We start from the raw sequence: 13,844 nt of genomic DNA on the forward strand, positions 1-13,844 counted from the left end.
GTATATCATTGAAGTCCAAAATGCCCAAAAAAAAAAAAAAAAAAATGAAAAAACAAAAAAATGTAAAAAGACAAAACTAGGGTGCGAAATGGCACGTGTTCCCTCTCTGGTATCATGTGCGGAGTTTCAGATTGCCCATTGAACACCATTTCTTTTTTTTTCTTCTTTTAGGGTTTTTAATTAAATTGGAAGGAAAGCTCTCTATTTTGTCTTTCTCTGCGTCTAGCCCATTTTGACTTATTCTCTGCAACTAGATTTTCACTAAAATTTCTTTCCCAAATTTTTCCCTTGAGATTCATCAATTGGATTCTGTAGCTGTGAAGATCATCAGCTCCATTGTTCTTTGGAATTTTTCTACTTATATTCACTTTTGTAATTTTTCTTTTTGTTTGACATGGAAATTTGATTATTTTTTTGCTTAATAATACTTTAGCTACTTTTGGGTTACTGGAGCTCAGGTTTTTGTTATTTGCTAATAATATATACCCGCCATGTAAACTCAAATTTAAATATTTAATTTATTTTTAATTTTTAAAATTTTTTTTTGTGTTGAGGTTTACCAGCGCTAATCAACCAAATTAATTTCACTTCACTTGGCTAATGCCGAAACGACGCCGTTGTAACAAATAGCTCAAATGAAAGGTTGTAGTGCTCCACGAGGATTTTGAGTCGATCGCTCTCACAGGTTCTAAGAAATGGAGAACACGGCGATCCTGAGAGAGTGGTTCGAGCGAGTTGACTCGGAGAAAATCGGAAGCATCACGGCCTCTCAGCTCAAGGTTCTTCTTCTTCTTCTTCTTCTTCTTCTTCCTCTTCAAATCGGTGCTAAATTCAATTTTTCACGATATATGATGCCCTCTGCTTAACGTTGTAACGACGTTTAATGCTCAGAGCGCTCTCTCCGTTGGAAACCTCGAATTTCCTCTCTCAATTGTTCAGCAAATGATCAGGTCCGTATTCTATCTTTCTCTCTCTCTTCCTCTGTGTTTTTTAATTTTTTGTAATATATATATATATATATATATATATGTTTATGATGCTAAGATTTTTTAGTGTTTGACAAATTTTGGGGTTTTGTGCAGAGTGTATGATTTTGATAGGAATGGAACTATGAGTTTTGAAGGTTAGAAGATTATATTAGTGCTTCTTCTTTCATATATATATATATATATTTTTTTTTTTTTCAGTGCCGTTGATTACCACACCCGTATATACTTTTCTAAATGTTCTTTGCCCTTATGGTTTCGTTGCATAATTTTACATTGGAAATGCTCGTTTCCATGTAATTTTATTTTCCATCAGAGTTCGTTGCTCTCAACAAGTTCCTTCTCAAGGTTAGTACTTTCAATTCTGTTTTACTGTTAATCCCTTTGAATTTGCTAAATTTGCTTTATGTATACATAATCCAAAGGAGTTGGGATCGAATACTTACGTTTTTGGAAGTCCCAAAAACAAGTTGAGCAACCTAGTTGAATTAGTGTACGGTCGTGGATGACCCACAATTCTGATAAAAATGCTATATTGCTTTAGTTATCTCTGTGTTTGCTTGGTATTTTCACTTACTCCTTATGTTAGAGAGAAAGGTTTTTAGGTCTAGGAAGTTAACTTCCTATTAAACACCTGCCCATCTCGGGAGTTGTAAACCAACAATATAGAATGTGCCATATACCATATTCACCAAACTTATAGCATGTCATTTAAAAGGAAAAGTAACCAAAATCCCCTCTATTTAACAAGTTTTGCAGATATGGCTTTCCTGAAATATTATTTTTGTTAAATGGTCTTCCTTTCTATACATTTTTTTGTCTTTGAAACTTTCACATTTCGATATATCTACAATCAATTGAACAATAATTAAACTTTTATCCATTTTTGCTCATTCAATTTACATGTGAAGATTCTCCAAAATAGATAAATAAATAATTTGCATGTACAAGTTGTAGAGAGATGAATGTAATTTTTCTTTAATGTAAGTTTTTCTATTAGAGTACATAAAGTATATGAAGACCACCTCCCAGAGCTTGAGCTTTTAGGAAAATTTGTGCATTAATATGGTATTAGAGCTGCAGGTCATGGTGCTTTAACATTTTCAATGGTACTGCATGATAGACAATTCGATCACACAATATGTTCAGTTGCCTTTTATAAAATGATGAATATAATTACTATGTTGCTCCTTTACCTACTGGTCACAATTAAGTTTGCAATCCATTATTTCCTTGAGATGTCTTTTCTTAAAATTGAGGAAAGATATGTATGCCGAATATCTTAAGGACTTGACTTTTATTTTTGTTTCAGGTTCAACAAGCCTTTTCAGACTTAGAGAGGTGATTTATGCTTTTTGTTTTCAGTTTCTTGTCAGCTCTTGTAAAATGTGCTTAGGAGATTTGTAAAATTCTGGAGTGTTTAAATCTTTCTACTAAAAGTGTTCAACTTAGAGTAACCCTGATTATCAATGAAAAGAAAATGAAAGTTTTATCTGATTCAAAATCTTTTTAACTGCTAAGTAATTGACAATTTTTATCTTTGATTGTAGGTTCTTGTAAACTTGTGTGTATGTGTGTGTGACTTGGTTCATCCTCCTGCCTTCTAGCATCCATCTTGTATTTTTACCATGTCTAAAATTTAAAATTATAGTTTCCCCTGATGTGTTTTTTGTAAGCTACTGTAGAGGTGAAGAGATACTTCTAAAATTAATGAGATAAGGTATTTCATTTCCATCGAGGTACATATATATCTTTCTTATGGTTCCTTTTTTTTTCAGGGGTCGTGGCTTTCTTGTCCCTGATGATGTATACGAGGTAAATTCACCATTGTCTAGTCATTCATAGCGAACAGTGTCTATGATAGTGTTTGGGAAGCTGTGTTTTTTTCTCTTCTGTGTATGTTGTGTAATTGTTTAATTACTTCCCAATCCTTAACTGCTGAATGTGGGCACAGGCATTGGTGAAAATTGGCTTCTTGCTGGACACTCCAGCCTTTTTGACTGCATGTGAGGTATATTAATCTACCTTCATTTCTAGAGGAAATAGAAATTTTTTGAGGATTATATTAGACAAGAAATATCCATGCTTATACTATATATGGTTAATGGTTTTCTATATAGTTGCTCAAGATAAGAATCTCCTTGATTGTTTTTTTCATATATTTATCCATATAGGATCTTGAGTACTTGGGTTTCCAAATGATTTTCAAATGATGAAATGCAACAATTTGCTAATGCATATATTAAACCATGATTGAGTGCTAATCTAGGAGTTGTTCTTTTGCAGTAGTCACAAATCAATAACAAAAATTATACCTGGTTCCTATCTTGAGGATATCCCCCTATTTTCATAGATAATTGCTTTTTAATTCGTTTCCTTTGCAAAAGGCAGCCTTGTTTTAAAGCCAGTGTATGGTTTCATGTTGAAAAGAATCAATGTGCATGTGTGTGTGTGAGTGCCAACATGTGTATGTGTGTCCTGATTTCGAGTATCTAACATCGTTCACATATGATTGATGATTCATTCATGTAAGACTTTAGATGCTTAAATATAGTTTAAATGACTGATACTCTCTCTTTATTTCAGAGTTTTGATCAAAAGAAGAATGGGAGATTCAGATTAGATGATTTCATTTCTCTCTGTATATTTTTGCAGTCAGCCCGGTAGGTTGCTTTTGGGTTCCCTACTAACACCTTTCTGAAATGTTTATCTATATACGAATGCGATCTTGAACTTTGAACTTAGCTTTGATGTATCCCATGGTTCCTTGTTAGTTTAGATTAGACAAAACGATCCATAAATTTGTGTATCTATGAACTCATCCTTGATAATCTCTATAAATCCAGGATCAAGTGAAATGCTAGAAGTTTGAGATTTAGAAATTTTACTTTGCTGATTGAAAGACTGAATTTTTTTCTTCCATTTCTTTTTGTTTGTTGCAGTAATCTATTTAATTCATTTGACACTGCTAAGCAAGGCAGGGTAACTCTTGATCTCAACCAATTTGTGTACTGCAGTAAGTATCCTATTCATAAAGACAGGATCTTGTAGTTATATCAGTTTTATATAGCCCTATCCATGATTCACTTGTTTGATAGTCTTTTTTCTATTGGTTTTGGCTTTCTGTAAAGAAAAAAAAGTAATGCCAATTCCTTAAGATCCATGCCCTAAAATCCCTTTGGAAATCGTAATTACTCTTTTCCTTAAGTAGCCACCTTTACCTCTGGAACTTAGGCTTTATCACATGCCTTGTTACTTCTTCAGCCAGGGTTATTTCAGACAGGATTTTGTTATTATTTCAGTTTGATATTGCCCTATCCATGATTCACATATTTGATAAGACTTTTTCTATTGGTTTTGGCTTGTTCCATAAAGAAACCGAAGTAATGTCAATTCCATAAGTTCCATGCCCTAAAATTTCTTTGGAAAATTTTGTTAAGTCTTTTCCTTAAGTAGCCACCTTTACCTCAAGACCCTAAGCTTCATCCCATGCCTTGAGTGTTACTTCTTCAGCCAGTGTTGAGAGAATGGGGCCTAACTAACTCATAGTCTCATCCTCGATATGCATGACAAGAAATTTGTTATCAAATCGAACTGCAAAACAGAGAGAAGGATGATATGGAATCTACGCATAGCTTGATTGTTTGCTCGCCTTTAAGATACTGGTATCTCATGTATAGTAGTTTAATAAAATGGTAAAGCCTAATCCAATCTTTTGATAGCATCAGTTTCTAGATATTAGAAAACGTAGATCTACCATTCCTGAAAACTACTGTTAACAAATCATGCAAAAATTTGCTGATTATAAGTTTTATTCACTGTCAAACATATATCATCATATTGACACCATTATTTTTCTTGTGCAGCTGCCAATTGTAGAATATAAATTGTTGTTGTAGGCTTGTGGATAGGACTACCAGCTGCATTACAATGCCTCAGTCGTTGTAGAACATTTGTTTTTGCTGTTGTTAATGGAAAGCATTTCCTTTCTGTACATTGTAGATTATTTTATAGCACCTTTGTATCACATAGCTATTGTTGGAATAAAATAAGGTCAAGTGATTTTATTTTTATTTTAGTGATGTGAAGTTAATTGATTCAGTTCTTCCTTATTAATATTAAAAAATAAAACAATTCTTCCTTTTTGAAGTAGCCCTCCTTTTGGTGTAAAAATTTTCAATTTATTCCTTATTTTTTATTTTTAATGTCAATTTTTAAAACAATGCAATCAATGTCAATTTTAAATTTTGATAATGTAAGAATAATATTTTGAAATATTTATTTAAAAATTCCTGAAATGATATTTAAAGTTAATGTGTTCAAATGAAAAGTGAGTTTTGTCTTTTTAAATGCAAAGGGTAAAGTTACTCTCCTTTTGGGTACCTTTTTTTTCTTTCTTTTTTTTGGGTGTGAAATATCCTTTTGGATATTAAAGTATATCTCCACACAACTTTTAACGAACAAGCTTTCCTTCAATTTTACAACACTACCACAAATATATGAGAGTTAGTAACAAGGTAAAAAAAAAAAAAAAAAAAAAAAAAATTGAATAAAGAGTTGTAATTAAATTTACTCGTTGTAAAAGACGTGATTTATTCTAAATATGCTCTCTCTTTTAAAGCATTCAATTGTCCAACACTTGTTTTATTTATAATTATACTGTCTAATTAAGTCACACAATCTTTGATAAATTTATTCATTTATTTGTTGATGGAAAAGATAAATTTGTTTTGAACTTTTTCATTTTAATATTCTAAAATTTCATAAAAATAAAAATTTATTTTTTATGTCCGCTTAAATTTAGGATTGATACTATTCAATCAGAAAATTTTAAAAGCTTAATTAACAGTTTACCAAATTGGTTCTAAAAAAGCCTATTTCACCAAGCAATTCTAGGGAATTTGTTACATTAATATTTTTTAAAAAGTGAAATCTATTATTACTAAACATTATTTTTGTCTAGATCTTTTAAGAAAAATAATAAATGCCATGTGCTGACCAATAAGAACTATTACATAAGCCAACTATATTATATAATTTGTTTTTGATCTCAAGTATAGACTATATAATGGATCTATAAAAAGCAAATAAAAAAGAATTGTCGTCCAAAAATAAAAAGACAAAACTAGGGAGTGAAATAGCACGTGTTCCCGCTCCGGAATCACGTGCGGAGTTTCAGATTGCCCAATGTACACCATTTTTTTCCTTTGTTTTAGGGTTTTCAATTAAATTGAGGAGGAAAGCCCTCTATTTTGTCTGTCTCTGCGTCTAGCCCTTTTTGACTTATTCTCTGTAACTTGTTTTTCTCTGAATTCTTTGTTCCTTTTTCTTTACATTGAGATTCATCAATTGGATTCTGTAGCTGCGAAGATCATCAGCTCCATTGTTCTTTGGTTTTTCTTTTTCTGTTTGGTTGCCGGAAAACTGTTGCAAAACCAGCTGGTACTCCTATTCACTTTTTTAATGTTTCTTTTTGTTTGACATGGAAATTTGATATTTTTTGCTTAATTTTTTCTAACTTTAGCTGCTTTTGGATTACCGGAGCTCGGTTTTTTATTTTTATTTTTTATCATTTGCTAATATATTATACACGCCATGTAAACTCATATTCAAGGTTTATATATTTTAAAGTTTCGATAATTAAACAGAACGAAATGGGTTTAATCTGTTTAAGTTGTTTATTTATTTATTTTTTAATGTTTTCGGTGTTGAGGTTTTTGGGTTGTGACATTTCTGACCTGTTGAGGTTATAAGATCTTATGGAGTGAAATTGGAAGTTGTGTTTTGTAGCTGAGAGTCCATTTTCTCTTTACTTTTGCAGAAATGATATGTTAAAAGCTGTATGACTTTTGATTTGTATTGATCATGCTTGTGAACAGGTCCATATTCTTTTGGTTCTCTTGATTCACCACATATGCGTTTATTACCGAATTGGTGATTCCATTATGCTGGAAAAACTTGGCATTATAAGAGAGTCAGAAGTCAACTTAGCTGATGAAGATAACAGCTTATTTTAATCTTGTCATCGGATTGGGCTATTCACCTCCTGCATGGGCAAGTCTAACTGCTGGTGCCTTGGTACTTGTTACTCTTATCCTTTCAGTTTACCTACTATTGGAGCATCTTCAAGCATACAAGAATCCTGAGGTAGTCCTCCATTACTGTTACATGTTATATTTTGATGTACATGCTTCATGAATATATATTGCTTAGTTTGATTTTTGTTTTATTTTATTTTCCCTTTTGCTTCAACTTGAAGGAACAAAAATTCTTGATCGGAGTTATCCTCATGGTTCCCTGCTATGCTGTAGAATCAGTAAGTTCTGTTATAGCAACCATATCGTATCATTGCATAATTCTTGAAAGGAATTTATTTGTGGAAAATATTTGGTTATTATGAACTGCCTAAGCCTTTTGTGCATAACAAGCCTACTTGAAATTACTTTATGATTTTTATATAAAGAAATTAATCTGCATTTCTTGAATTTTTGGAATTTTGTTTCTAGCATCTTAAGTTTAAAATGTCATTAGGGTGATCACGGGTTGACTTTAAGTTACCAAAAGTATAAACAAGGATATAAGGTGTTTAAATTATGAGAAATGTTAACAATTGGTTTTCTTATAAACAAGAAAAACAGCATGATTCTGCAGCCTGGGCTAGATATTTAATATGTTTCAGTTGGACATTTGGTCACATGCACATGTCTGCATGCGCTTGGTTTTGTCTAGATATCTGAAATGTTTCAATATGGAGGATTGGACATGCGCACACATACACAATATTAATGTTATATGTTTCCATTTTGTTGTGCTTTGCAATAAATGGTTTAATGCACCTTGCTTAAGTTAAGTTTTCAGTTTCTCTAATTTGGTTATTATTTGCAGTTTGTATCATTGATAAACCCATCAATCAGTGTTGATTGTGAGATACTTCGGGATTGTTATGAATCCTTCGCCATGTATTGCTTTGGAAGATATCTGGTAGCATGCTTGGGTATGTCCTCTTGTGCTTTAATTGGTGACGAAAAATTTCTTACATAACTTAGATATTTTTTTTAGTAGAATTTTGTTTTGGTGTTCTTTGTTGTCTTGGATTTTGTATAAAGGTTCCAAAAATTTAATACCTATGCATGGCTTTTTGACTCTTTGGGAGTTTTGATGGTCACCATGCAATATTCAAATTGAAGTCTGTCTTTATCTCAACCTTAACCTTTTAGTGGTAGTTTGGACTATTTATTGATTAAGTTGCATTGTTAGTGTACTTGCTTCTGTTCACTTTTAATGTATAAAATGCTCAAGTAAGTGCTTATCCTCATTTCTTTGTTTATTTAGAAGTTGAAGATGATATTTCCTCTTACTCCTCCTCTTGCAATTTATTTATTTTTCCTCTTATTTTAAGGTGGGGAAGAGAGGACCATTGAATTTATGGAAAGACAAGGACGTGCAAGTTCTAAGGCTCCTTTATTAGAACATGGTTCTGAAAAGGGAACTGTTAATCATCCTTTTCCAATGAATTATTTTATAAAGCCATGGAAACTTGGCCAATGGTTCTACCAAATTATCAAAATTGGAATTGTTCAGTATGTATGTTTACTGTCACTCTATAACTTTTAGTACTCTATTATTGTTATTCTGCAACTTCTCTTCCCCTTTATTTTTAAACAAAAGTCATTTATATATAACTTTTTGTCTGGCAGATGTTAATTAAGGCTTTGACTGCTCTTTTAGCAGTAATCCTCGAAGCCTTTGATGTATACTGTGAAGGAGAATTTAAATTGGGATGTGGGTAAGATACCTCAAGTAATGTTATTTGTGAATTTCATCTTTTCTACATGTCAGTATTTTGCATTTTTATATGTTACATTATCTTGGCTGGTCATTTATTTATTTTTTCAGATTTTGTTGTTAGGTTTGAGGTGTAGTTTTACCTGTGACTTGTTCTTCAACATTAAAATTTTGAAACCACTGCACATGCTATTCTTCTATCTCAGTCTGCTATGTACTATTTGCTCAGTAGATATTGAAATCCACATGTATCTTAGCTGGTTCTTTAATGTGGAATTAGTAAGTTGTGTTAATGTTTTGAACTTAATTTAATTGTCATAAATTTTAGTATTTAACTGGTTTGATTAGCTCTTACTGAAAATCAAGTCAACATGCATGTTAATTTACCTGTATTAATTTGGTTTTTTTGGTAAAACGGAGTTTGTAGTACCAAGTTTTGAATGATATTATGTACTAATTTCTAAGGTTGAGAATCTTTCTAATCACATGCTTCAGGCTTGGCCCCAAAGGTGTTTAGTTGAGGTGGTCGTTATATTGCCAATCCTATCAAGAAGAGACTTTTCTTGATCTGCGCTTTTGTTAGCCTCATCAAACATCACTGAAACCTTTGATTACACCTCCCTTTGCTGAAATAATATTGATTTATCTCAAGCTGTGTATTCATGTGTCCGCTATTTAATTGCATGCGATACTACAGGTTGTTGGATGTTATTTGTTTTCTTTTAAGTTCAAGTGTATGGTCTGGTATGTTTCTTCTAATGACATTTGATGTTTTGTTGATTTTTAAAGTTTAACTTTCATTTTAAACATTGGATTTTAGTTGTTCTTGCAACTAAGTTGGAAGAACCTTTACAACGAGTTTCAATTTGTAAAGGAAAACTAATGGCCTAATCCTCTTTTATTTGCAGGTATCCTTATATGGCAGTAGTACTAAATTTCAGTCAATCATGGGCTCTGTACTGTCTAGTTCAGTTCTATGCTGTGACAAAGGATGAACTGGCTCACATAAAACCATTGTACAAGTTTCTGACATTTAAATCAATTGTGTTTTTGACTTGGTGGCAAGGTGTTGCAATTGCGCTTTTATATTCCCTTGGTTTGTTCAAAAGTCCCATAGCTCAAGGCTTGCAGTTTAAGTCAAGCGTCCAAGACTTCATAATTTGTATAGAGGTAGATGCTGTCTTCCATTTGAACTAATCATTTATCATATTTTTGGGGAAAAAAAAAGTAATAATAATAAAATAATTACTTTTTTCTGTTGAGCAAAAGATTTACTCGCCATAACAGAAAAATATTTTATTTCCATCATTTATTACTAAATAGTTCATTTGAGGAAATTTATTCTGCGTGGATATCTCTTTCTTGTTAGTGCACATGGTCTCCAAAGATAATTTGTCATACTGGATTTGTTGGACTGGAGTGATGTTCGTATTATTGTATAGTTAATATTGGATAACTCTTGTTTCTCATACTTTTAAGTTTTAAACTTCTTTTATTTGTTCTCCCACAAGGATCCTTGTGATCTTTGAAGAATTTTTTAAATCATGGGTGTATCCTTAATGTTTGACGTGGTCTATGGCTTGGCGCTGCTGAGACTTCATGGCTTTTGTTGTCATAATTGATGTAGTATGGTTTGAGATGTTAAAGCTTGTCGTATTTGGAAACCAATTATGTAATGTCGGCCCTAATAAAAGTATTATTGTTATAAGGTATTAAATCAATTATGTGTACCATTTATCCAGCAATCAGTATTTGGCTCGACTCCTACAAGCCAGGGGTGAAATATTGCAAAGTTTATCTTGAGTTTATTTGATACTTGATGTATCTTGTTTTGTTATGTTACAAAACAAGTTATTCAATGTCTGCTCTAATAAATTTAAATGTTTAATATTGTTGCAAGTATGAATTCATTTATGTGCTCTTTGTATTAAGCTATAAGCACTTTAATTGGCATTTGAAGCCATGGAAAAATGAACTATCTTAGATATATGTCATTATTGATTTGGTTTATATATTGGTCAATTTGATGTATCATGTGCAACTTTCTCCTCTTGCTTGATATTCTATTTCCCTTGCATCAGTTTGGGTGTATTACTAGTAGTGGAATTGTTAAAGTACCAATTTTGTATGCTTTTGCAACATTTGTTTGAATGTGATAAAAGCTTCGGAGGTCCCTTCTGAATAATCTATAAGAATGGGCAATGTTGCTGTGTTCCTTATCTTCATTTTGCCAAAAAATTTATGACTCTCCGGTTTTCAATTTAAATATTAAAGTTTAAGTGGCCTCGTATTTATCCAGCACAGATGGCCATTGCTGCTGCTGTTCACCTGTATGTGTTCCCTGCAAAGCCATATGAGCTAATGGGAGACCGATTCCCTGGAAGTGTTTCAGTTCTTGGGGACTATGCAGCTGTTGATTGTCCTTTGGATCCTGATGAGGTTAGGGACAGCGAACGCCCAACAAAACTTCGCCTTCCTACTCCTGACATTGATAGTAAGGGAGGCATGACCATCAGAGAAAGTGTTCGGGATGTTTTTATTGGCGGTGGAGGATATGTAAGTTTCCTTCTCTGTTGCCAACAGTAAAATTATGAGTTTCTATGCGCATGTTGAGTTGATATGTAATACTTATCTGAAACAATGCTTGGGTTTCGGTGTGGAAAGTTTCAATAATTTAATGCCAGATGTCATTGGGTACTCAAAATATGGACTGTATGTTTCCAAGAAAAAAAAATAATAATAATAAATAAAAAAGAGGAATGCAAATATCTTCCCCTCACTGGCATGTAACAAGGTGTTTTCATTGTGAGAAAAAATGGTTCTTGTGTGGTAAACTGGCAGTTCTTTTTTTCTAGTTGATTGTGAAGGTGAACAAGCTGGGAGGGTGTTGACAGTGGCAAATAAAGCAATATTTACAGTAGTATATCTTGATAGGAACTTCAGAAATGATGCGGATTTGGTAAAATTTGGAGGGAAACTTAAATAAGGTTGTGCTATATTTTGAGGAAGAAATATGTGTATAAATATATTTTTCCCTCAAATAGAAATAATGCCTTAATGTAGAAGAAAAGCATTTATTATTTGTTTTTGGGAAAATGGACGGTTGATACCATATATTTTTCATTTTGTTTCTATTAGTTGATGTTTTAAAAGCAAGTTATAGGGTGAAAAGGGTAACTTAATATTTTGAGCGTGCATTGTAGATTGTGGTAAAATCACATATTTGCTAATATGTTTCTTTGATTATTCTCCTTGTGGTGCTTTTTACGCCTGTAATTGCTTCAACATGTAAAACTTTGAAACTGAAAGCTAATTTATGCCAGCATGAAAAACCATTTGCATGAGTCTGCTTTTTTATGTGAAATCTGCTGTGTGCGTGTACTACAGATTGTGAATGATGTGAAGTTCACAATGACACAAGCAGTGGAGCCAGTGGAGAAGGGGATCACAAGGTTCAATGAGAAATTGCAGAAGATCTCCCAAAACATTAAGAGACATGACAAGGATAGGAGGAGGACAAAGGATGACAGTTGCATTTCGTCAGCACCTACACGAAGGGTGATTCGTGGAATAGATGACCCTTTATTGAATGGGAGCATTAGTGATAGTGGGGTTTTACGGGGAAAGAAGCAACGGAGAAAATCTGGATACACTAGTGCTGAAAGTGGAGGTGAGAGTAGCAGTGATCAAAGCTATGGTGGCTATCAGATCAGAGGCCGTAGGTGGGTTACAAAAGAGTAGTTGAGAGGAATGATTGTGTGAATTGTGAAAACTTAAATAAGGCAGGTCAAACAAAGGTTGTGACAAGGAGGATTCAAGTGTCAAATGAGATGTGTCGTCACCATCACCATGCGATCATGGGATTGTGATTTGCTACTCACAGGCATGCTGGATAGCATGTTTTTGCAAATGAGCAATATTATTTTTTTGCTTCACTTGGATCCTGTGGGTTCGGGAATTATCGTTCTATGTGGATAAGAAGATGGTATATGCAAGGGTGATGAAAGATGTATCATTTTTACGAATTACTGTTTTTTTAAGTTTGCTGTACATAACTTCCATGAATCAGGGATCATGTTTCTTTGGATGGGGAAAAGATCTTGCTGCATGAATTAGATATCCTTACTAATAATTCATAAATGAGATTTAAAGGCCATGCGTTGTCTATTAGTAAATTGAGGTGTCATTTGAGAATTTTCTCCTAATGACTTTCAGAACTGCATGTCAATTGAATTCAAGGCTTTATTCATGATCTTCGATACTGGAAACACACACACACACACACACACACACACACACACACACACACACACAAAAATAGACTCAAATAAGATGTCTCAATTTTTTTAATTTTTATTTTTGAACGAACAGGTTAGGTCTTCCTGTGAGTTATGGTTAAAAACTTTGCTTTCCATCTACTGATATGTTAAATTTCTGGGGAATTTAAAAAAAAAGAACAAGAGAAGGTTTTGTGCATTCTTCGAAGAGGTATATTTAGAGTTTCAAGCGAGGGAGAAGAGGAGCACAACATCGGAGATCAGACCTCCCCAGCCGACCTTCCGGTACCATTGGTGATGGTTCATCTTGATGCTGAAGACACCTTCGGCAGATTGTTGATTTACTTCCCATGCAATAAAGTCTCAACGGATTCTAGAAATTGCCCTTACAGTCTTCAAGAAATGACCACTATTCTTCTCCATTGAATGCAATAGTTAGAGCTCTTTCAGGACAACTGCAAGTACAGTTCTTTCCTTCGGAAATTTAACATTTTATTATTATTATTTTTCTTATAATTTATTATTATTGTTATTATTATTATTTTTTCTTTTCTGAAGTGAAATAATCTTAGTTGTCTTTTACCTGTAAGTTGAGTTATTTGGTAGACCAGTATAGTAAGTTACTTATCAGGTTGATTTTTATTATTTTAAAACTAATGATCTATTAATCAACCTTTTAAAATTGGCTTTAAAAGATAGGTTGAATCCAATTAAACAAATCCTCATATTATGATAATAGTCCTCAATTTTAAAACCACCATATGGACCGGTTATCTGACTGATTTTATTGTAATTT

The 13,844-nt window shown here is 32.8% G+C and overlaps 2 protein-coding genes across 3 annotated transcripts; both read left to right on the top strand.

Annotated features, from left to right (window-relative positions):
* Positions 1-550: 550 nt before the first annotated feature.
* LOC107427199 (uncharacterized) lies at positions 551-5,059 on the top strand. Its single transcript, XM_025077217.3, has 10 exons — positions 551-779; positions 892-950; positions 1,083-1,123; positions 1,303-1,334; positions 2,299-2,327; positions 2,765-2,801; positions 2,941-2,997; positions 3,573-3,649; positions 3,929-4,002; positions 4,853-5,059. Exons 1-10 carry the CDS (start codon positions 696-698, stop codon positions 4,870-4,872), a joined length of 510 nt encoding a protein of 169 aa, XP_024932985.3. The 5' UTR covers positions 551-695; the 3' UTR covers positions 4,873-5,059.
* A 1,036-nt stretch (positions 5,060-6,095) lies between these two features.
* LOC107427209 (protein LAZ1) lies at positions 6,096-12,946 on the top strand. 2 transcript variants are annotated; one of them, XM_048461803.2, is made up of 9 exons: positions 6,105-6,428; positions 6,866-7,133; positions 7,246-7,302; positions 7,872-7,980; positions 8,386-8,570; positions 8,684-8,772; positions 9,680-9,941; positions 11,076-11,327; positions 12,159-12,946. In XM_048461803.2, exons 2-9 carry the CDS (start codon positions 6,981-6,983, stop codon positions 12,510-12,512), a joined length of 1,461 nt encoding a protein of 486 aa, XP_048317760.1. In that variant the 5' UTR covers positions 6,105-6,428; positions 6,866-6,980; the 3' UTR covers positions 12,513-12,946. The 2 variants fall into 2 exon arrangements, with proteins under 2 accessions (XP_048317761.1, XP_048317760.1); XM_048461804.2 differs by lacking the exon at positions 12,159-12,946 and having other exon boundaries at positions 6,096-6,428; positions 11,071-11,270.
* The last annotated feature ends 898 nt before the right edge of the window (positions 12,947-13,844 follow it).

Source organism: Ziziphus jujuba, chromosome 9 (genome assembly GCF_031755915.1).
Source record: "Ziziphus jujuba cultivar Dongzao chromosome 9, ASM3175591v1".
NCBI classification, from domain to species: domain Eukaryota; kingdom Viridiplantae; phylum Streptophyta; class Magnoliopsida; order Rosales; family Rhamnaceae; genus Ziziphus; species Ziziphus jujuba.

Bases quoted from the DNA above. Each gene is read 5' to 3' on its own strand.
- LOC107427209 (XM_048461803.2), top strand. From the start codon at position 6,981: ATGAAGATAACAGCTTATTTTAATCTTGTCATCGGATTGGGCTATTCA. The intron at 9,942-11,075 runs GTAGATGCTGTC...TATCCAGCACAG, and splicing joins ACTTCATAATTTGTATAGAG to ATGGCCATTGCTGCTGCTGT. The intron at 11,328-12,158 runs GTAAGTTTCCTT...CGTGTACTACAG, and splicing joins TTATTGGCGGTGGAGGATAT to ATTGTGAATGATGTGAAGTT.
- LOC107427199 (XM_025077217.3), top strand. From the start codon at position 696: ATGGAGAACACGGCGATCCTGAGAGAGTGGTTCGAGCGAGTTGACTCG. The intron at 1,124-1,302 runs GTTAGAAGATTA...ATTTTCCATCAG, and splicing joins TGGAACTATGAGTTTTGAAG to AGTTCGTTGCTCTCAACAAG. The intron at 2,998-3,572 runs GTATATTAATCT...TCTTTATTTCAG, and splicing joins CCTTTTTGACTGCATGTGAG to AGTTTTGATCAAAAGAAGAA.